The 21,508-nt window shown below is 42.5% G+C and overlaps 1 protein-coding gene across 2 annotated transcripts in view; it reads right to left on the bottom strand.

The window, feature by feature from the left end:
• cnnm2b (cyclin and CBS domain divalent metal cation transport mediator 2b) overlaps window positions 1-21,508 on the bottom strand; it is a 39,668-nt gene that overhangs the window by 3,622 nt on the left and 14,538 nt on the right. The window contains exons 2-7 of one of the 2 annotated variants that reach the window (XM_030065468.1): window positions 10,340-10,483; window positions 9,616-9,753; window positions 8,135-8,304; window positions 5,753-5,846; window positions 4,764-4,826; window positions 2,799-2,977 (exon numbers count right to left, since the gene is read on the bottom strand). In XM_030065468.1, the coding sequence (XP_029921328.1) occupies window positions 2,799-2,977; window positions 4,764-4,826; window positions 5,753-5,846; window positions 8,135-8,304; window positions 9,616-9,753; window positions 10,340-10,483 (788 nt within the window). The remainder of the gene's footprint in view (window positions 1-2,798; window positions 2,978-4,763; window positions 4,827-5,752; window positions 5,847-8,134; window positions 8,305-9,615; window positions 9,754-10,339; window positions 10,484-21,508) is intronic. The other variant, XM_030065476.1, reaches the window with a different exon arrangement.

Genomic DNA, 21,508 nt, shown 5'->3' with positions numbered 1-21,508 from the left:
CATTTCTGTGACTATCTTCCAACTGAGAGCCTGGAGATGGTAAAGTAGTATGGTTGTGCTCTCTACAGCCTGATCCAGAGAGTTCGATCCAGTAAGAATGTCATCCCAGTATGCCCCTCAGCATAGCTAGAGCAGGTTTGGCACACTTTGTGAATGCCTGAATAGCTAAAATCAGGCCTGAAGGCTGCATGAGGAACTCATATGCTTTGCCTACAAACCTCAGGTATTTCCTGTAAGGTGGGCAAGTGGGAATGTGAAAGTATGCGTCCTTCAGGACGCATACTGCTGTGACGCATACTTCCACTGCTGTGAACCCCCTCTTTGACTGTATGGACGGTAACACTTGATGCATTGGTATCTTGAACTGAAACTTTTTGATACATTAGTTCAGCTCTCCAGAATAGGACATAATACCCCTGCCTTTTTAGGAATTATGAAGCAGTAGCTGTAATATCCGCAGTGCACATTGTCCTGTGGCACAGCGTTTTGGGCCATCAGGGACATTATCTCATCTCTCTGAAATGATTGCCCAAATTTGCCAAAAAAAAAAAAAAAAAAAACGGGGCTTTGGACAGAAGTTATAGGCTGTGGCCATTCTCTACTATACCGAGGAGCCACAGATATATCTTATACGCGAGCAACTTTGTTAGACACTGACATGTGCATGCATGCCGTATAACAGAGTACAATCAGTCAGGTAGAGCGGCTTCTACCATGCCATTGGAGGGGGAGCAGCACCCCCTACTGATTTTATAATTAGTTTAACTATTTCTTGTTCTGAACTGAGGTGCAGAATTATTTTTGTTTTCAAACACATTATTCCCCACTCTCAGCACTGGGCCTTAGTGTTGGGGTAGGGACATATCCTTTGTTATCTGCCCAGGAAGATACAAGAAGGGCTGACAGGAGGACTGAACTGGTGGGGAATGGTGCTGAAAAGCATCAACAGGGTGAGGCTATATTGGCCTGCCATCTGTCTGAACAGAGAAGAGGGTCTTTTTGGACACAGACCGCAGGAAAGGTGGGGTAGCACCACCAGAGTTGAGTTATTGCCTGTGTAACGCAGCATTGTGTGTGGGCACTTCAGGAGCCAATTCCCTCTGATGGTGACTTGTCTGAGGGTGCCTGAGCCTCGAGTTTGGGGCTATTGGTTTCACTGTAACAACCTGGGTAAATAAGTGCCTTGCTCTGGCTGGTTTAATGGCTGGCAGGGCCTGTTTGGGTGGAAGTACAGACTAATGATCCTCACTCTCCTCCTCGTCCGATACTATAGACATGTTCAGCCAGAGACGTCTCTAGGCGACCAATGTCAGAACCATGATTTTGCCCATACTCTGATTTGTGCAATGTGTGAGCCTCATGGTAAAATGCCAAACAATCCGGATATTCTTACAGGGATTTTGATGGATTCTCCCCATTCCAGAGCCTTGCCAGTGTTTCCCTGCAGCTCAGCCACACTGTATATGCCATCACCACTGATACTGTGTTCTGGGCCGGGGCACAGATGGCCACAGCCTTATGCTCTTGTCAAGCATTTGGGACACAAAATGGGGCTGTTATACCTACATTGGTGTCTGGGGCCAAGTGGGCTGCAGTAGAGGGCTGGTCCCATGTCTTTTTAATGTCTATGTAACAGCCATCGAAAGAGGTAGCGACTGCTTCACTGCTGCCAGAGCAAGGAAATTACCCTCCATCCTGTGGGATTCCTCCATAGCTGTGGCTGCAGGCCAGTCAAGGCTGAGGCGATGGGCCACGGATTGGCAGATTCCCAAAAAGAGCTCCAGCTGTAGTGGAGTTCTGCTCGCTACTCTCGACAGCAACTGGGAACTGGGTAGGGGGTGAGTATTCATCCTCCCTTCCATCCTCATCTGATTGGTTCTTTACCTGGTTCCATGATGGGGTCGGTGTGGTCCGCCGGCAGCTGAGACATGGGGGTCATGGCCCAGACTCCCACTAATTTGTCGGTGACGAGCACTTTGGACAGGAAAAGCTTCAGGTCATGCTTGCCATGCTCCACATTAACTTGAACAAAATCCAGCCTCTTTTGTAGAGCTCTGTCATCCAGGTGAGCGCGGGGAGGGCTCTGACAGAGTAATCTCAGGATGTTGTTAGTCCGTGTGCCACGCAAATGTCGAATGCAAGTACTTCCTCTCAATGGAACAACCACAATTAGGGCATGGCCAGGGCCTCCTCTTGGCGTGTGGTTTATCTATAATCCCCAACATAGAGTGAACTTAGTCGTTTGGTTCCAGCAAGCAAAGTGGCTGGTTACCAGACAACGTTAACAGAGTCACTGAAGTCACTGCAGTGGCTGGACAGCTGAAGAACTAGTAACAGTAGCTTGCACCATGGACTGGTTTTACTGAATTAAATGGGCAGTAATCAAAATCACTGGCATGTAATAGCTCAGGTAATTAAGGTGTAGCAAACAGTGAATCAAGCGAGTCTTGATAAGGTACATTGTGAAGGGAAGGATGACAGTATACACTGCTATACTCTTGAGGAGAGGTGGGAGTTAACCAATCCTTTCAACCTAAAGGCGTGTACAAGAACTTCAAGCCAATTACATTGAAGATGCTAGTCCCATAAAGTGAGTGGTGTCAAACAGAGATGACTGATAGATGACACTAAATCCTTGTAATATTTTTGCATGAAATTGGTCAGACAGCGCTGTCTGGTTCACAATATAAAAAATATCAGTATTTGCATCAGCTTTCAAAAACCTGTATTTGTCAAACCCATGTGAGCATCAGTGAACGTGTATGAATGTATCCCAGCTCACCTGTGTACGTTCTCACCTTTATATACTGCAGGTCTGAGCTGGCTCTGACAGAGTAGTCAGGTACATAGATCTGCAGAAAGGCATTGAGCTGGTTGTTACTGCTGCCAAGGGTAGGTGTGATGGCATCTATACGATCACTCCTGTTCAGGGAGTCTGAGTGGTTGAGTCCAAACGGTCGTGGGGGAGACTTATTCTCTGTAAGGATATGATACAACAGAAGTGGACTTTTAAAACATAGACAACAGATGAAGTAGGTTCAATGTGTAACTGTGTAGTAACACAGTTACAAAGGATGTGATAACTCCAATAATGCACCTGCTCTCACCCGCCTTTTCCTCTAAGATCTAAGCCAGGTTTCTATGTAACCACCCAACTATTTAAGCAGCACACGGGGCAGCTGCATTAGATCCTGTGTGCTGGTGAATGTAATTGACATTTTTCCCAAGTGTCAGATATCACCACAGGTTCTTGCTGAGACGTATGGAAACCTAATCTATATAGCCTATCAGTGCGGGAGTGAATTTCATGGGGAATGAGGCGGTGGTCTCCAGTGATGCTGCTTGCCACCACATAGAAGACTTGTTCTTTTTTTTTTTAATTAAACCCAGATTATGTTTTCCACTTCTTAAAGAAGCCTAGCGAAAATCACACACAACAAAGTGGAAAAGGCTTGGCTACACTAATGCTACTACGCCGACTGGAATGTATGTAATCCCATGTTTGAGTGAGTGTGTGTGAGCAAGAGAGGGAGACAGAGAGAGAGAGAGAGAGAGAGAGAGAGAGAGAGAGAGAGAGAGAGAGAGAGAGAGAGAGAGAGAGAGTGTGTGTGTGTGTGTGTGTGTGTGTGTGTGTGTGTGTGTGTGTGTGTGTGTGTGTGTGTGTGTGTGTGTGTGCGTGTGTGTGTGTGTGTGTGTGTGTGTGTGTGAGAGTGTGAGTGTGTGGACCAAGCGCAGTAGGCCAAAGACCTGGCATGTGAACTCTTGTGGATTAGTACTCCACTTTCTAGGGGCCAGAGGGGCCAGGTCAAAACAGAATACCGTGGTGAGGAGAGAATACACACATAATGCAACTACACACACGCGCGCACACACACACAGACGTATACTCAAGCGTGCACGGCCGCACACACACACTGCAGCAGCAAGCCGGTTGAGTATGTTCAAGGTGCACTGTAGGTCACTGCTGTACCTGGGGTGAGGGAGCTGAAGACTGTGAGTCAGAGAGAGGGAGAGTGGCCATGTCTTCAAGTGTGTCTCTGCATTTCCAGGTACACATGGGTGTGTTTGTACTCGTGGCAGTGTGATATCAACAAGTGTGTGTGTATATGAACATATGCGTATGTGTGTGTCTTTGTGTGTGCACACTGGTGTCCGGCAGGGGGCCGTAACTGTATAGGTCTTGTTTATGTAGTGAGAGGGTTAAAGGGTAGAGGGGAGGAGCCTGGGTCCATTCTGGGGCCTCCAGTCTCCAACACCATTCACCCACTTGACTAATGGCTCTGAGGAAGAGGGTGTTAAGTCTCAATCTGTTTCCATTTCTTCTCTATTTGCGTTTTCTCTCTCCCTCTCTCTGTCTCTCACACGCAAATACACACAGATTTACAAACAGGCAGAAACACTGACCACACACACTTTGAACATCAGCACAGTTACAAAGTCACACAAAACAAAATTCAGCAGCCACATGAATAATGCAGAACAAAATGTTAAGACACAAACAAAAATTGCAGTTATGAGTGTTAACGTAGTGCACGAGGGTTAAAGTTGCAATGCATCGTAAAACATTCCTCCATGCACGCATTACAAAAACCCCTCACACCATGTAACCTTAATGTAGGCTCTTTGAGTGACATGAGACACAAACATTTTTGTAATTTTCAAACTTTCATGCTGAGTTGGTGCATGGGATGATATTAGTGTGGTATTAGATGAGCGTGGGTGTTCAGAGAGGTAGTTTGGGGGGGAAGAAAAGGCTACTGTACCTGGAGATCCTGCTAATGATTCAGCCCTACTGACCACAAACGTACGAGACAGGGACAGAGGGACTTGGGGGGGAGAGGGGGAAAAGAGAGAGAGGGAGTGAGGGAGGAAGGAAGGAAGAGAAAAATCTGTCACAAAAAGTGAGAGATACCTGATGCAAATAAAAAAATAGTGAAAAAATAACCAATCTGGAGTCCAATATTGTGATACAGACTATATTCACCCCTTCTCAGTGGAGAGGTAGTTGGAGTCATTCTTACCTATCTGCTAAGCCTTATATTGGATGAGGAGGTCAAAGAATAGACACCTCCTCCCACGTTGTCTCCTACCTCAACTATTCTGCAACTTGTATATCATGCAGAATCATAAAGTATTGATTTCTGTTTGGGGAAAGTCTACTGAGGGAGGTTACTATACTTTCTGTCACCAGTAGGTGTCTCTCAGATCCTGCCAGCCAAGTGATTCAGCAGAGGAGCTGAGAACAGATCCACAGTTTATGAATGAACTAAGTGGAACACTGAGGCATGTTATTAATGTACAGGTCACTGCAGGGCAGACATTGTTTTTAAAACTTTATCAGCTAAATTCACATTATTCAAAACTGACCTATATTTTGCTAGACTGGCAACAGCCAACTTGGTTACTATCCCAAATCAGTCCTGGGAAGGACATTGTGAAGGCAAACAAACTGGGTAAGGCCAGACCCTGTGGCATTGTCCAACTGTGAAGCCCACCACTGACCTTGCCACTCAAAAACCAGCCACCACCCACACTTGTGATGCCTCCCTGCATGTAAACCTACCATGGTTTATTTCAGCCTAAATATAAAAACAAGTTGCAGATCAATACTGACAGTGTCAATACTTAAACCATAAGAAAAGTTTTAACTTTTAGCCTTTGCTGTGTTATAGTAGCATAAAACAGCAGGATATTAGGAGATTGAAATCTAACCTGATCTATGCACATGTGACAGTGAGGTAGAGGATTTTACCTGGTGAGGCGGTCAGAGCCATCATGCCATAGAAGGAGAAGGGCCCTGCTTCAAACTTCATCCCCTCTTTTCCCGCCTCCACCTCCACCTTCCCCTGTGGGACCCAGATTGAGGGATTAGATGGAACATGTTATTTGTACAAGTCAAATGTTATCATGTGCTCTGTGACATACTGTACAGTAAATGTGCTGCACAGCACATAGCTAACATATTTGAAATATACTTTTGTCCATTGCGTTACACTGAGATAGATACGCTTTTCATATTGTGTTCATCATGTGTTTCATCATGTTAAAGACCATATCAATGATTTTGCATGTTTAGCATAATATCCACAAAATGTATATACTGCTAATCCTTCCCTTAAGCAAGCAGTCATGTTTTAGAACTCCAGTATCATCTTTTTTCATATCATATTTATTCCACTATAATATGAAAATGAATTTTGAAAGACTTCAGAGTTTCCTCACTCCAGTATTCCATCACCATGATAAAGTTGTCCATATTAGTTTTCCTAAAAGCAGCAGCACTGTTGTGTTTTGATGACTTTAAGTTTGGTGGAGTGATCTGAATGGATCCGAAAGCCTTCTGGAAAATTTGCTTTATACAGCCAATTATCAATTCTGTGGTTTATGTATCACAATGACTTTGTTAGTTGCAGAAGCAGTACAATATAAGTGATGGTTCAGATTTTTACACAAAATAGTGGTATTTGCTGGTCTATGTAAATGTAACACATCCACCAAGTTTGGTCCATTACCTCCTTCCCTGTCGTGAGAATGGGAGCTTCACTGGGAGTGAAGCTCCAAAACGAATGGAAGTAGATGGAAGCCGGAAAACAATATGATTTTGAGCGGCGGTACAAAGCTGAAATTTTGTTGTGAAGGATGCTCAACAATGCACGTTTACTTTTGGTTTGGTTTCGTGTTGTTTTCTGGTTTCTGCCTACTTCATTCATTTTGAAAAACGTTCCCAGTGAAGCTGCTGTTCTCATGACAGGGAAGGAGTAAATGAACAAAACTTTGTGGATGTATTGCACTTACACAATCCAACAAACACTATATGTGTGTAATAATCCAAACTATCGCTTTTGACTGTATGTTGTGAAAAAGTTGTAAATGCACCAAACACTCAAAATCACTGGTATGGTCCTTTAAAGCCACTTTTTTTCAGACTGTCTTTTTTTTTTTTTAATCATAAAGAATCATTTGTAATTTACTCTCAGTGGTTTTTGAATGGTTCTTTAGGTATTAATTCCTCCATTTACCACATACAGGTTGGTTGCTGTCTCCTCTGACATCCTGGAATGTTAAACAAATGAAGTTTTGCTTCAGCTTTGTGCTTTGCAGTTACATTTTCACCCCACTCAACATCCGCCTTCTTTTGCCACTCAATCATATCCATCATGCCTAAGTGAGGGGAGTGCAAATCTCCTCCCCCCTTTCCTCTCCTTTTTAGTACTTGCAGAAAATCCCTACTCTGTTTAATAGCTCCCAATCTTCTCTTTAGCCAAGTCTCAAGGGCACTGACCCTGCAATTGTACAACCTGGACCTCAGTTGATCCGGGGCTACTACAAATATTGACTTAGTGGCAAATCCTGATAAGGGGAATATATAAATTAATGAACTTCAGTCATATATTAGAAAATAGAGATTGTATCAGATTGTCGCTTTAGAGGGGAATATAAATGACCTCACATTGTTACACATCACTTGAATGGTATGAAGTGGACTTTTAAGTGTAGCATGTACTTAGACAAGAAATCCCAAGAGATGATAAAAATTTTTACAAATGAGCTGGCTTTAATGAGCTAACATGAACAAGTGCCACTGCTGGCACTGCTTCCAGTGATACCATGCATGCCTTTTCAGGATGCATAGTCCCGCTGGGGATCCAACGTCTAGCTCTTGCTGTAATAAAGCCTTTACACAGATTGTTGTACCGCAGATGACCAAAATACCAACTCTAGAGGGACTTAACTAGTGATAGTAGTCCTACCACTGGGATTTCCTTGCATATCCTTTGTATATCTCATTTTGAACTAATAAAACAAGTGCTCACCAAAAAGCCATTTAAATGCAGAACATTGGCTAAGACAAATCGAATGCTAAGTATATGCTCAAAACCACATGAAGAGCTTTATTCCAAAGTGGTATAGAGTATAGCTGATCCATTTTCAGGAAAAAAAAAAAAATTAATTAATTGTCTTTCATCAGTCAATATTTCTAAAATATAAATCAAACAGTTATGAAAACCCTTTTGATGTTTTCAATCAATGAGTTAGTTTTTTTACTATGATTTGGTAGGGTCAAGGATGGATATTATTTTGGAACAAAATTCTTCATATCTAATTCGGCTCATCCCCCTGTGTTTCCACGAACCTGGAGAATGAGTATGAAATAGTCCACGGGCTTGTTCCTGTGGAAGAGGTAGTGCTCAGCTGCCCGCTTGTTCTTCTCATCATACTTCAGCTCCTGGATGACGTTGGGGTGCTTCAACAAGCGCAGCAGAATCTTCTCTGACATTTGCACTGGTCCAAACGGCTCAACCTCTACAGAGAGGAAAGGGACAGTTCCCACTCTATGTCAAAAGTAATTCCCTGATTTTTTCATTGTCTTCCCATGACCAAAATGTTGATTCTCCATGGCCTACAAAAACTTAACATGAGCTTTTTATTCTTGACCAAATTTTTCAACATACTTCACATTGAGAGGTCTTATTAAAGTTTATCGTTCTGTTTTATTCTGCGGGGAAAGTGAACATAACATGAACAAAACAGAAAATAATTACTATGTTTTAATTATTACATGTCATGAATAACTAATTGCTGAGGCTATCAGAATGGTATGCCGTGACTTGTCCAAAGACTTTTTCTGTCTGGAAGAGACTTTTCAAGAATTCAGTGACTTTGCAGATATTTTACTACCCGAGGGAACCCTGCTTTCAGGACTTCCACCGTCCCTGGAAACGAGTTTGGGTTGAAAGTTGAGTCCCTTTGAATCGTGCCAAAGGGATCGAAAGTCATTTTTAACTTTTAAATGACGCATCCTGATTGTGACTGGTCAGTTTCGGCCACCGAACGGGCAGCGATATGTGTCAGCTGGCTGCTGGCTCCACCACCAGGAACTAAACTCTCTAATAGCCTTTAGAGGGCTCTTAATCAATGCTTAGCTGCTAGGTCAAAGTTCTAAAGCAAATCCAACTGCAACACGGCATAGTCAACTTCTGCTTCTGTAGTAGGACTTGGATATTTTGCTGCCTGTTTAGAAATCCATTTCCCAAGGGAAGCGGGTGAAATATTTCACATTTTACACTAAGTGAGTCGACTTCTGTGAGAACCCCGATCATAGGCCAAAAATGCTGGAAGTGATGTCATTGAGGAACTAGTGTAAGCAAACAGGGTGGTGTTTTTAAAGCTGTGGGCTAAGATCACAACATGTAACCCTTGGTTCATGACACGCAAGCAAATAGTCGCCCGTGTTTTTTGAGATCTGCACGCAGCCTGTGCGAACATCCCGTGCCGCGTTCCCGAGAGGCCTAGCACCTTTTCACAAACATGCACATGCGCGTACACGCACACACACACACACACACAAACATGCATACCAACACACTTGTTGTGAACGAATCAAATCATTCCCTGTCACACTCACACAAACACACACTCACAACACAGATACACATTCTACACACATACTCTTTCCTCCCCACACCCACTTTTCCACAAAGCACATACACACACAAACAAACACCACACGAAAACAGCACACACACACACACACACACACACACACACACTTTCCCCACAGTGAGGGGCTGAGGGCACACTGGGGGAAGTCAAGCAGCAACGCAGCCCACTTGCCTGTTGCTAAGAAACGCAGGGTAGCCAGCAGAAGCTGAGGTGATATTTTAACCTTCATTTCATTGTCGGTGGGCTTGAAGGCCGAGAAATCCTGCTTCCTTTCCCGATGGGTGATTTTCTTCTTTGTCTTGTTGTCAGCTGAGGAGTGAAAATAAAAATCTGGTGTAAGACAGAACCTGAAACTTTTTTTTTTTTTTTTTCTTTTTTTTTTTTTTGAAAGAAAAGGGCAACCCACTCCACTCCACGCATACTGAGCTAGTAGTCTGGGGTTGAAGGGTGACTAAACTGAAGTTACCCAAAGCTCTTGCTTTTTCAGGAAATGTAGCTGCGGCGCCCTTCTTAGAACTAAAAGAGTGTTGGGGGGCTACACTGTTAGCTTACCACATTCTTAGCATTACTTGAATATATATATGTTTTCAAACAACACATAGACTGGTCCAAGTCTTTGTAGGTCTTTTATATACACCATAAAACATCCACTGATTGACTAGGAGTTTAGACGAGTTTACAGGAGGCAGAATAGGTTTATTGGATGTTTTAATACATTTTCATAGTTGCGCTACGTGAATTAGAAAATCAAGATGAGTTACGCTGAATGGTCACTGCAGTTACATGCAACTAAACCAGTGAGCTTGAATTGGTTTGTACCATGTCATAGATTTTAGCCTAGCTCTTACTCTGACAGGCTAATAGGTACAGCACGAGCTTTGAGAGGGGAACCTACTGTACAAATCAGTCTCGTCCAGGATCTCTGACTTGATGATTTCTTCGATAACATCCTCCAGGGTGACAATACCCAGAACCTCGTAGAAGGGGTCACCCTCACCCTCATTGTTCACCCTCTGAACTATGGCCAGGTGGGATTTTCCTAACAAGACATACATACATACATACACAAAAACACACAGAGACACACACACACACACAGGTTATAAAGTTGCGGTCACAGTGATAACGAGCGTAAAGGTCCACCTTAGAGTGTGAAATAGGTCAACCGACATAAGCACACAGCCTTGGGTACACAATGTCATTTGCACCTACTATCAGTATCAGTATGACATGTGCCACAGAAACATGTATGAACTGTAGATAAATCAATTCAAATATCATGTCGGTCTTTTTACAATGACATTTTTGTGGCATGTATTACAGCTATGTACCAATTCAGATCTTACATACAACAGGCGTAAAAAAAAAAAAAAAAAAAGTGATTTGAATAAGTGATTCTTGATTAATGGCACAACAAGGGATGCAGGATACAGTAGCAGAACATGTACAAGTGTTAGCAAACACAGACAGAGGCAAATGTTCAGACAGCCACAGAGACACTGAGACAGAGACAGTGAAACAGTCCCTCGCCCCAAGTTCATCATCTGAACCTCCTTAGCCCTCCCTCCCTCCACATCTGGGTTCCCAGGACCCTCCTGTGTGCTGTACCATCTGAAAAAAAAAACTTGCCGTGCACACAGAGAATACTGTCAGGCAAAATGCTAAACAAATTCTTTGCCTTTTCTCAGCTTGTGATCATTTAAAAGGAATTTTCCAGAGGCCTGGGCTAATATTAGCCCCTGCAAAATGAAGTTTCCATTCGGCCCAGGCGATATTCTCACCGAGCGAACGAACAGGCCGGGCGAAGCCTCCACTGTGTGATCAGATTGTCTTGGAGTGAGTCGTTTGCATGCAGATAGGCCTGGGTGTAAATAATGGAGGGCATCTGTGTGTGAGTGTACGCGCGCATGTGCATGTGAGCGCGTGACTCCACGGGTACGCAGGCAGGTGTAGGCCTGTGTTTGTTTGTGGAGAGGACGGATAGATCACTGACTTCACTGTTCGGATGCTGTTCCGGCTGATGTTGACTGCTTGGTGCAGGCAGGCACAGATTGACAGGGCTTTTGTGCTGATTACCGAGTGTGTTTTATTGCACTGCAGCTCACTTCTTCATCAATACTGTACCAGCACTCTCATCGCAACCGAACAGATGTGAACATGATGATGTGGTTACAATACATACACACCGGATGACCGCAGTAACACCCAGGTTACACCTAGTAAACCCCTAAAGAGAATATTATTAATATTATTAATGTAAGCAACAGAAACTTTATTTATTAGCAAAAACTGCAACTGGCCAGCAATATGCAGGTGTTGCCAACTAGTGTCCCAGAACAGCAGAGGCATCCTGTCCTCACTGAGATGTCAGTGACATCTTTAGCATGTTCCTTTATCACTTAGGGTTGGGCTTAACTAGGACAAATGCAAATGGAGTCTCAGTGGGGTTACAGCAATCAGGCCTCAGAAGTCCTTGAGCAAGCAATTACTCTAAACTGCCCAGGGGAGGGGATGGCAAACGGAGTGGCCAGCACAGCACAGCACAGCGAAAACAGATCAATGCTTGGTTCCATGCAGTGGTTCCGTTCCCTCTCCTGCTCTTCACTCCATGGCATCGGCACCACCAGCGCAAGGTTCACACCTGGCCTCCAACTTTAAGTTTCAGAACAGAGAAACCTCAAAAGTCTTCACTGCCAATAAATGTTCATTTAAATGTCATTTAGTCTGGTAACAAGTCTTTAGTTTCATTACTGTCAATTATTCTGCATAGTGCCCCAGCCAGGAGTTGGAATTATTGCTAACTAGTTCATATTTGATATATTGGATTGAACTTTTTTAAATTAGCATGTGGCTAATATTAGTATTGTTTGGCTTGAGTTTGGGTTCAGACAAGCCTTTAAGTAGCTGCTGGACAGAATCCTGGTGTTTTGAGACCCGTAACATCGGACAACAAACACCAGTTGCATTATGTAAAGAGTGTTTTGTTATATAATTGAATTTCTGTCCTGTCAAAGTTCAAACAGCGGAGGTATGGTGGCTTTCAGTAGGATTTGCAGTCCCCATGCCATTGACTTCAATATTGGTGGCACCAAAGTCTGGAACCAGTTCAAGTTTGGAACACTGTTGTTAAGACATATCATCCCTTTCTTCTGTATACATTTCTTGATCTGCTTTAGTACAAAAAAAGAACAACATGTTTCTTGGTAATATGTATCTGTCACATTGCCTTTTTAGATTTTTGCACATGGAGAAGCACCTGACCCTATAAAGGTCTGCATATTCTCCCAAAATTAGGAATCATGAAATTGTGGACAATCATAGGCAGTGGCGGCTGGTCGGGGTCTGGGGACTCACATGTTTGTACTGTATGTATGTATATATAAATATATAATGGGTGAATCATTGGGTCCTGACAGGTTGAGTTTTATCAAAGGAAAATGAACAACCAATCGGAATGTGTGTCAACATGACCTCATCTTCCTGTCACAATACTAGGCCTGACCTTTCACCTCTGTGTAAGCCAACTGATAGGGAGAGGTGGAGGACATCAATAAACTCACACATACAAACACAAGCACACACTACACACCTGCACACTCTGGTAAATCACTCTTCCTGAAGCCGCCATGTTTTAGTGTGTGTACGTGCACACACACTTAAGCACACAACTGTGATGGCACAAGTCACTTGTTTGACAAGTTAAGCTAATCCTATCAGGATGTTTGTCCACACCAAGAGCACTTTCTATCGCCCCCTTCTCCTGAGAAGGTTTACTTGAGGTTAACTATAGAGATGACCTGCCATAAGACTTTTAACAGAGGCCTCACAGGTCACTAGTAAAAAACAGAATGACAAACACAAAATAACTGAATGGGAAGCTGTTCAATGGAAATGACGGAGACAAACATGTTTATCCCAAGTTTAATATTGTTTATTCTAGAACTTGTCCCATGGGTTACAATCTAAGGAGACAGGAATTTCACAAATTCCATGAAATGGGAGGCAAGGGGGACATCTTTCCTGCAGACTATCCTGCGTGTTGTCAAGGAAATTCATTTGATACATTATTGGACAAATTTTTTTAAATATCTAAAATCAGTTGCTGGTTTTAAACAAACGGGCATGTAAATGACATTAATAAAAATTCAGATTTCAGAGACTGATTTACGCCTTTGACAAAGGGCTTATTGATAGGACAACTTGTAATGCAGTTCAACAGAAACAACAAAAACTTTGTTTCAGTACTTTGATCTGTTCTTGGTCGTGGTCAATATGGTTTATGCTGATAGTGACAGAGAAAAATGACTGTCAACAAAGTTACATTAGCATATATTTTCTTCACAATTAGAAATAATATGAATGGCACAAGGTCTGCAACAGCATCAAATCTGCAGTGTTTATCAGAACAGAACTACAACTGTATACTTTCCCCAGATTGTGTTTGATTCACAAAATTTTCAGAAGCTGGAAATAATGAAATTATTATTCCATACTGAAGACAGGCAGCTGGACTGATGGACAAGGCCTCACTAATCTCTGGTGAGCAAGTATAGATCTGACTGGTCACATGGTGTTGTGATAACCAGCTAGATGCTTTTAAATGCTCAAAAGTGTTTAGAATTGGAACAGCCATATATCATGTCTCATTGCAGGAACAGTCATAAAAATGTGAGGATCTCCTGATGTAAAGCAAATTGACAATGTGTCATGAAAGAATTTATTAACTTTTGATGAAAATCTATCAGTAAGTGTTTTAGCAAATTGTTGACATCACAACATTTTGACAATTTTGACTTAAACTGCAAGCATTCCAAAAGAAATAATCAATCAATCAATCAATCAATCAATCAATCAGTGTTCAGTAATGTGAGTTCATCAACACTCATTGTGGATGTTATTGCGAATCAGCTCAAGTCACACACTACAAATACACTTTGATTACACAGTGTACAGTAATGCCATCACACTGGCTGCATCAAATGTAAATGTTGCCTGATCCCACATGTCAATTTAAGTGGTTGACCACGATGTGCACCAAAACCGTCTTGGTGGCATGATGGTCACTGCAGGTGGATGTTGGATGTATGTTATGAAAATGAGCATCCAGACATTGTAGTTACTAAAACTATAGCCATGTAATCAACCTCTCCACCTCAACCTCTAATTTAGTTTCTGTATTGTATTCTAACTGTGCCTCTCCCTCACTCTGTTACATGCATGTAGGCACGCACACACACACACACACACACACACACACACACACACACACACACACACACACACACACAGAAGCTCTGTCCTTTCACACAGTAGCTCCACTCCAAATCGTTTTGTCTCACTGTCCCACAAGATGAGTACATACTTTCCACTTTCCCACAAAAAGAAGAAAAAATACGGCTCCAAAGACAGAAAAAAATGCAGCTTCTGTCTTCCATAAATATGCTACGAGACAACAACAGACTGTTTATTCATAGCTCCTTAGCTGCCATTATTGCAGTGGGTTTTGTAAGCGGGACTGGAGGTAGAGCGGGGAGGCTGACCCTCTGAACCGCTGGAGCCTGGAACTTGGCACCGGGCCTCGGGGAAAGCGTGTCCTTGCGAGGGCCAGTCGTCTGGGGTCCTATAAGCCACCACTGCTGCCTGACATCTGGGGCCGTCTAGCTGGGCTGAGGCTGAGTGCATGCTGGGTAGACCAGCACACAGGCACACTGCACACATCAGGGTCAGGGTCAATTCACTTTCAATTTCATCCATTAAGAAAGCAGAGTTTTCCTTGTTGTTGTTGTTTTGGTTTGGTTTTTGATCAGAAACTGGGCATTTTTCATCACGAAAAGGTTCTCATATTCCATCCACAAGGCATTTCTGAGAATAACGGCTCTGTCTTTGGACATACGAATGCAGTTTCATGTGTAATGAACACACACAAACACACAGGGGATCACTTTGTTTCCCTGACAACAAAGCAGCAGATGACTTCGGTACCAGGAAGTGCTTCATCTAACTGAGGAGACACTTTTGGCAACACAATACAGTTATTCATCTGTGTGTATTAATATGCTGGCTATGAATGGATGAGAATGCACACAAACAAAGTCTGGTGCAAACATGCACTCACAAGCACAAACACACACACACACACACACACACACACACACACACACAAAAAGTCTGGGAGACATTTGATCTTTGCTAACTGGGAAAATAATTAACACACATGCACAGAAAACATTACATCATAATTTAGCATGATGAGATTATTAAATATGTAATTTGAGAGCCATAATCAGTGTGAAATATGTTGTTGAGTTCATAGATTTAGAAAAGACGGTATAGAAAAGGATGAACGCAGGTATGACAAGATATACTAGACCCTGGTTGCAGAAAACATGAGGTGCTTTTAAATGTATAGCAGCAAAGCAAATTTTAATAACCAGTGTACTAAAGTGTCTGTCATCAAAGCAGCTTGGACAAATACTCTCTTCATGCCTATTTGAGCAGCAATAACCAAGATGGGCTCATTTTGCCTATGGCCCAGGATGAAACCAACCAAGTAGTCCAACTCTAGATAGCTGACCATGCACTGGACCAAACCAGCAAACCATCCATCCATCCATCTGTCCGTCCACCCATATCCCCAAGCCAGGCCTGAGAACCTCCACTCAGGCCTTCAGAGACTAAGCCGTGTGCTCTTTTCCACCATTCCCAGCTTATTTATGGAATGCAGCTTTGTCATATTTTTCCATAGCGCAATTTCCCCCTATAAATAGGCGCGTAAGGCTTGGAGAGTCAGGGTGGGAGTGGTGGTGGCGGCGGGGGGGTCAGTATCTGTTGTGGACACTCATCACAGCCCCCCTTCCCTTCTTGCTCTCCCCCTATTTTTCCAAATATTTGAGCGCTGACAAATATAGTGTAATCTTGGGGCGATGGGAACCTATTGGATACTGTCTTTATTCCAAATCTACCTCGAGTGAAAAAAAATGGATAGTTTCCAGTCCAGTCAAGCCATTTTGACCCATTTTTCCATTGACACGGACAGCCATGCTCCCCTGATGCTGGTAGCCACTACATGTCAACTATTTAGAGTGTCTCCACTTACAAACATTTAGGCTGGATCCCTGGATACACATCTGATAAAAAAGCTATACTGTAGCTAGGGCTGCATTAGAATTTAAGGGAATGTTATGATTAAAGGGTTTTCCTGCTATTATAAATACACAGGAGAGGAAAGTGCCACATGAGGTGTTTATTGTGCTGATATCAAGAAGACACACACACACACACACACACACACACAGTCTCTAACATCACACTGTGTCTCTTACTTCACAGTATTCCACTAATGCTTACTTTTAAAGACAAATCTAAGTCTATGACAAAGCAACCTAATCAGTCCTGGCGTGACCACCAATAACATCAAAGGAACTTGAAACATGGAATATTACATTACAACATTATATCCGTTTTTGTGTCTAAAGTTCCTTTCACTTATATTACTGAAATAAGCTACACAATAACAAAACAAAGTAAATTGCATGACCTCTTACACCAACCACCACCAGTGATTGAAGGGTCCTACCTGTACCTTTACCACATTAATTTTCATACAGCGATGTACTCTGTTACCAACTGAAATTAAGTCTTACTGATTTTTTACCACATTTGTCAGTGCACCAACAGAAAAAAATATCCAAAGAATTTCCTGTTGCCGAAATTTGATGGCTGAGATGGTTGCAGAGTCAGATTCTGTGTTTTCAAAATATTTCCATTGCTTTCAGTTTATCACAGAAAAAGAACAAGAAAATAACTGTCAAGTGCAATCTATGTCCAGGGAAGCCGAGGGAACTCTCCACAGCGAGAAATAGCACAAGTAATTGAGAGAAACGATGTTCCAAGCAAGCAGAGGAGGAGAGGCTGAGGACGTGTGCACGAGCAAGCTGCAGCAACAGACGTCAGGTGTCTCTGGATCTGCCATGGAGATGCCTGACCCACAAGAAGTGAGGAGGCTCGTGGCAGAGTATGTTGTCAAAGACCTGTCAACAGTACAATCACCAGCTTTTAGAAAGCTTGTCAGCAAAATTCCCGTCAAAACCATCTCAAGGTAGGTGAACGGTGCCAATGTTGCTCGAAGTAAACTTGAGCTTCAGCATGTGCTTTAATTATTATGTTATATCGTATCTTAAAGTAACTACCAATATGTAATATATTGCATTTTCAATGTAACTTGCCCAATAATGTTAACAAACAAACAAGACCATCACTGAGAAGAATGTCAACCTCTGTCTTTTCTACACGGCATTTTACATTGAATACGTTTACATGCACACCATATTCTGATTCGGGTCAATATTCTGGTTAAGGTCATTTTCCAAATAAGGTGTTTATATGCGCTGCGGCAATTGGAATATTCCGATTACATGTTACTTGGTATATTCCCGTGTTTCGGCATATTCCACTCTCTTACGTAAAGTGACACTGAGCCGCGGAGGGCAGCAGTACACGTATAGGCGTCTGGTCTGCCAGAAATACAGAAGAAGAAGAGGCTGTCGCTATTTCTGTGTTTTCTCCCATCGATATACTCATTGATATTTAAGTCTTTCATTAGCTGAAGGCAAACTGCAGTCTCCTGGTTCTTGCTGCTTTTCGCCATGCTGCTCGCCATGTCGTTCTCCCCGCTTGCAGTAACCATAGCAACAAAGATGCCCCAGGATTCCTTGTGAATCGAGCATGCACAGTCGTGACTGAATATTCCGGTACAGGGCATTAAGGTGTTTACATGGCACAAGATTCCGGTTGGAATAGGCATATGCCAGAGGATAGACACAGTCAACTTTGGTGATGTCATGACCTTTCCTCTAGCACCGCCCCCAGGGCAAAATGTCAACTTTTCACAGAAGATATAACATCCAATTAATTGACTGACTGATATCTGGTAACACATTTCTATATGTAATGGGTTAAATGTTAATAAGTAATTTGCAAAATATAGTCATGCTTCTCAAGGAATGAACCCCATTAAATTCACCATTACCTTTCCCTCAGACCAAAATGTCATATTTGCATGAGACATCACTAAATTTAATTAGTTGATTGCCATGGCATTTACCTCCATATGTTTGTGCATCTGTTTGTTACATTTTTGTCCCTATTTATTTGTTTGTCTGTTAGCAAGATAACTCCAAAACTAATGGAGGGATGAAAGAGGGATGAAACTGCATGGAGGGACTGGTGAAGGAGGAGCTGATAAAATTTTGGAGCATCTCGGTCAGTGGTCAAGGTCACAGTAAATGTCAACCTTTACATTTTGGGCAGTATCTCCAAAATGAAGCAGCTAGGTGTGTTATGTTGGTGTGGGGATTCTAAAGCGCTGTGGAGGTTGCTGTCTCTTGACTGCTCTTGTTAGTGAGTGCATTCATACAACCCAAAGGAAGATCCCTCTTGACCCTGATGACCCCATTACCTTCCCTCCAACACCACCCTTATGCCAAAACATTAGATTTAATATCTCAAAATTTACTGGGCAAGCTGCCATGAATTTTGAAAAGCACATTCATGCTCGCCAGAGAATGAACCCTGTCAATTTTGGTGACTTCATCACATTTCGTCAAGCAGAAGGCCAAAGTGCTTTCAGGCCAAAATGTATAAATAACATAACACTAACCAACTGAGCAGGGTACCAGCAGCCGAGGGCTCATGCCTGTTACTTTTAAAGTACTACACAACTTGATTACAGATCCACTGCTATAACTCCATAAGTTGAGCTTCATATTAACCCAACTGGTCAGAAGACATACTGACCGTTATGACACCCTGTTTTCATCTCATATCCGGTCTGTTGCTCCTCAAAACAAATCCACATGAAACAACAACAGTGGGGGGAAAAGCAGCAAGATCTTCTCGGCAACAGGAAACAACAGGGTTTATGGGAAATGCAGTATTAACTTCAAGTAACCCGTAAACCAACACATAGCACATGTTGAGGCAAGGTGGCCTCAAAGCCTGTGTTTGTGATCTGTGACTGATGCTTTCTTAGTCATTTTGCAATACCTTGGCTGCTTTTGACCAAACAATACAGTTAGCATGATATGGACTAATCAGGGTAATGCAGAGAAGTTAAGTCTGCTCATAGCTCCTAACCATCATTAAGGGGCCTTTTGGTCACAAGATCACTCTGCTGCTACTAGCCAGTGGGGTGTCACCACATACTCACACACACACACACACACACACACACACACACACACACACACTGCTGGAATAGCGTTGTTGTTCATTCAGAGAAGCAGCTTGCTGTCGTAGCTGGCTGTGTTTGTTGTTAAAAGCTCCCCTGAGTGGAGATTCCAATGGGCCTCAGTCATAAGGAGAGGCATCAATGGGAAACTGGTGGGGATAAATGAATGGATCTGTGGTCAGGTGCTGCTCCGCTATGTGGGCGCTGTAACTGCTGAATGGTGAGCACATCAAAAGAGGATGGCAAAGACTGAAGGTGCTTTGAGTTGACAAAACACATTAAAAAGAAAATTGTATTGTACATTTAACGTTTACATTTTGTGTGAATTAAAGTGTCCTCAGTCCACCAGTTTTATGATAAACAAACCATTTTTTAACAGGCCGCGCCAAGCCACGATTACAAACACAGTTAACTATACAGAAATGAATTACAGAAATGAATTTGAAGCAATAAGGAAATATTCTATCCGTACATTGTGTTTTGAGGGTTTCTGCGTGAGAGAGAAAGGACGGAAACATGGTGTATTCATGTGCTTTGAAGCCATCAGAAAAACAAATTTCCTACTTGTTAGTTAGCTACCTATCTTACTAACTATAACAATGTTTTTAGGAGTAGCAGCCAAATCCACATCATTTGTCGTACATGTCTGCTTTTCATTCATCTTCTGGTTTAGAGGCTCTGACTTAAATAAGCTGTGATTAGCAACTGATGATCTGGCACACCTTCACCCAAACCAACAAAGTGCATGGAATAATTATGATCAGTTGAAAAATGAGAGGATTTCAGTCACAGCTGCAGGTAAAAGACGAAACATGTTAGTTAAAAGCCAATGCAACCAACCAGCAACCCTATTGAAGACCACATGCCGAAATGCATTGGTTCTTAAGCAATCCATTTTTTTTCCTCCTCTTTCACCTACAAGTGTGGCTGGAATCCTCTTGTTTTCCAAATAGTGTGTGAATGCAACGCTGTTCAGCAGCTGATTTTGATCACTCAAATGTCGGTGCTTCCCACTAGTGTGTCATTATGCTAAATTATTACACAACCCACAATAAAGTAACTTGGACAAAAATAAACCTGGGTGGGATGTTCACTGTGATTCATTACCTGTATCAAGCAAATATGGTTGCTGCAAATTGACTTTCACATTCCCCCGATATGAATGGAAAGGACTGACTGCCTGTAAAGCAGGAAAAAACAATACAGCATACTTAGGAGAATGTAAAGTATACAAGTATCAATTGTAGTAAATGAGCTAAGGCCAGGGGCACAATACATCTCACACTTGCTGTGCAATCGAATCCCATCTTGCATCAAAGTGCACACTCTTTAGGTTGAGGCAACAACAAGAGTTTATGATTTGTAGTCCTGCGAGGCCAGACCTACAAGACATTTAAGACTTGTGGGTCCTCGTGGGACTATACTGAGCAAGATGGAAAGCCAAGTGGATCATTAGTGTGGATGTTTGAGCATTAGTAGCAACGAAGACAGCAACAACCAAAATTTCTGATCAGCTGGCTCACAATTTTTGTGTGCACATTCATACACACAGGTGGAATGATGAAAACAAAGACGTGTGCATGGGCCATGCATACTTAGGCGCGTACATGATTGGGTCCCTGATTGGAGGTTTGGAGATCGGGATGTGACACGCTGACCTTCTTACACTATGTGAGCAATGACATGCCGTTTTTTGATCTTAATCACTTTATCTGGTACTGTCTGGGACGCCTAAACTTGCTGAGGTATCACATGTTGTGTACCGGGCTTAAAACGCACAACAACACCTCTAAAGATTATTCCACATGTATTATCTTTAATGTAAATCACTCATAT

The sequence above is a fragment of the Myripristis murdjan genome, chromosome 1, assembly GCF_902150065.1.
Source record: "Myripristis murdjan chromosome 1, fMyrMur1.1, whole genome shotgun sequence".
Taxonomy (NCBI): domain Eukaryota; kingdom Metazoa; phylum Chordata; class Actinopteri; order Holocentriformes; family Holocentridae; genus Myripristis; species Myripristis murdjan.
This window is presented reverse-complemented; position numbering and strand designations above follow the sequence as displayed.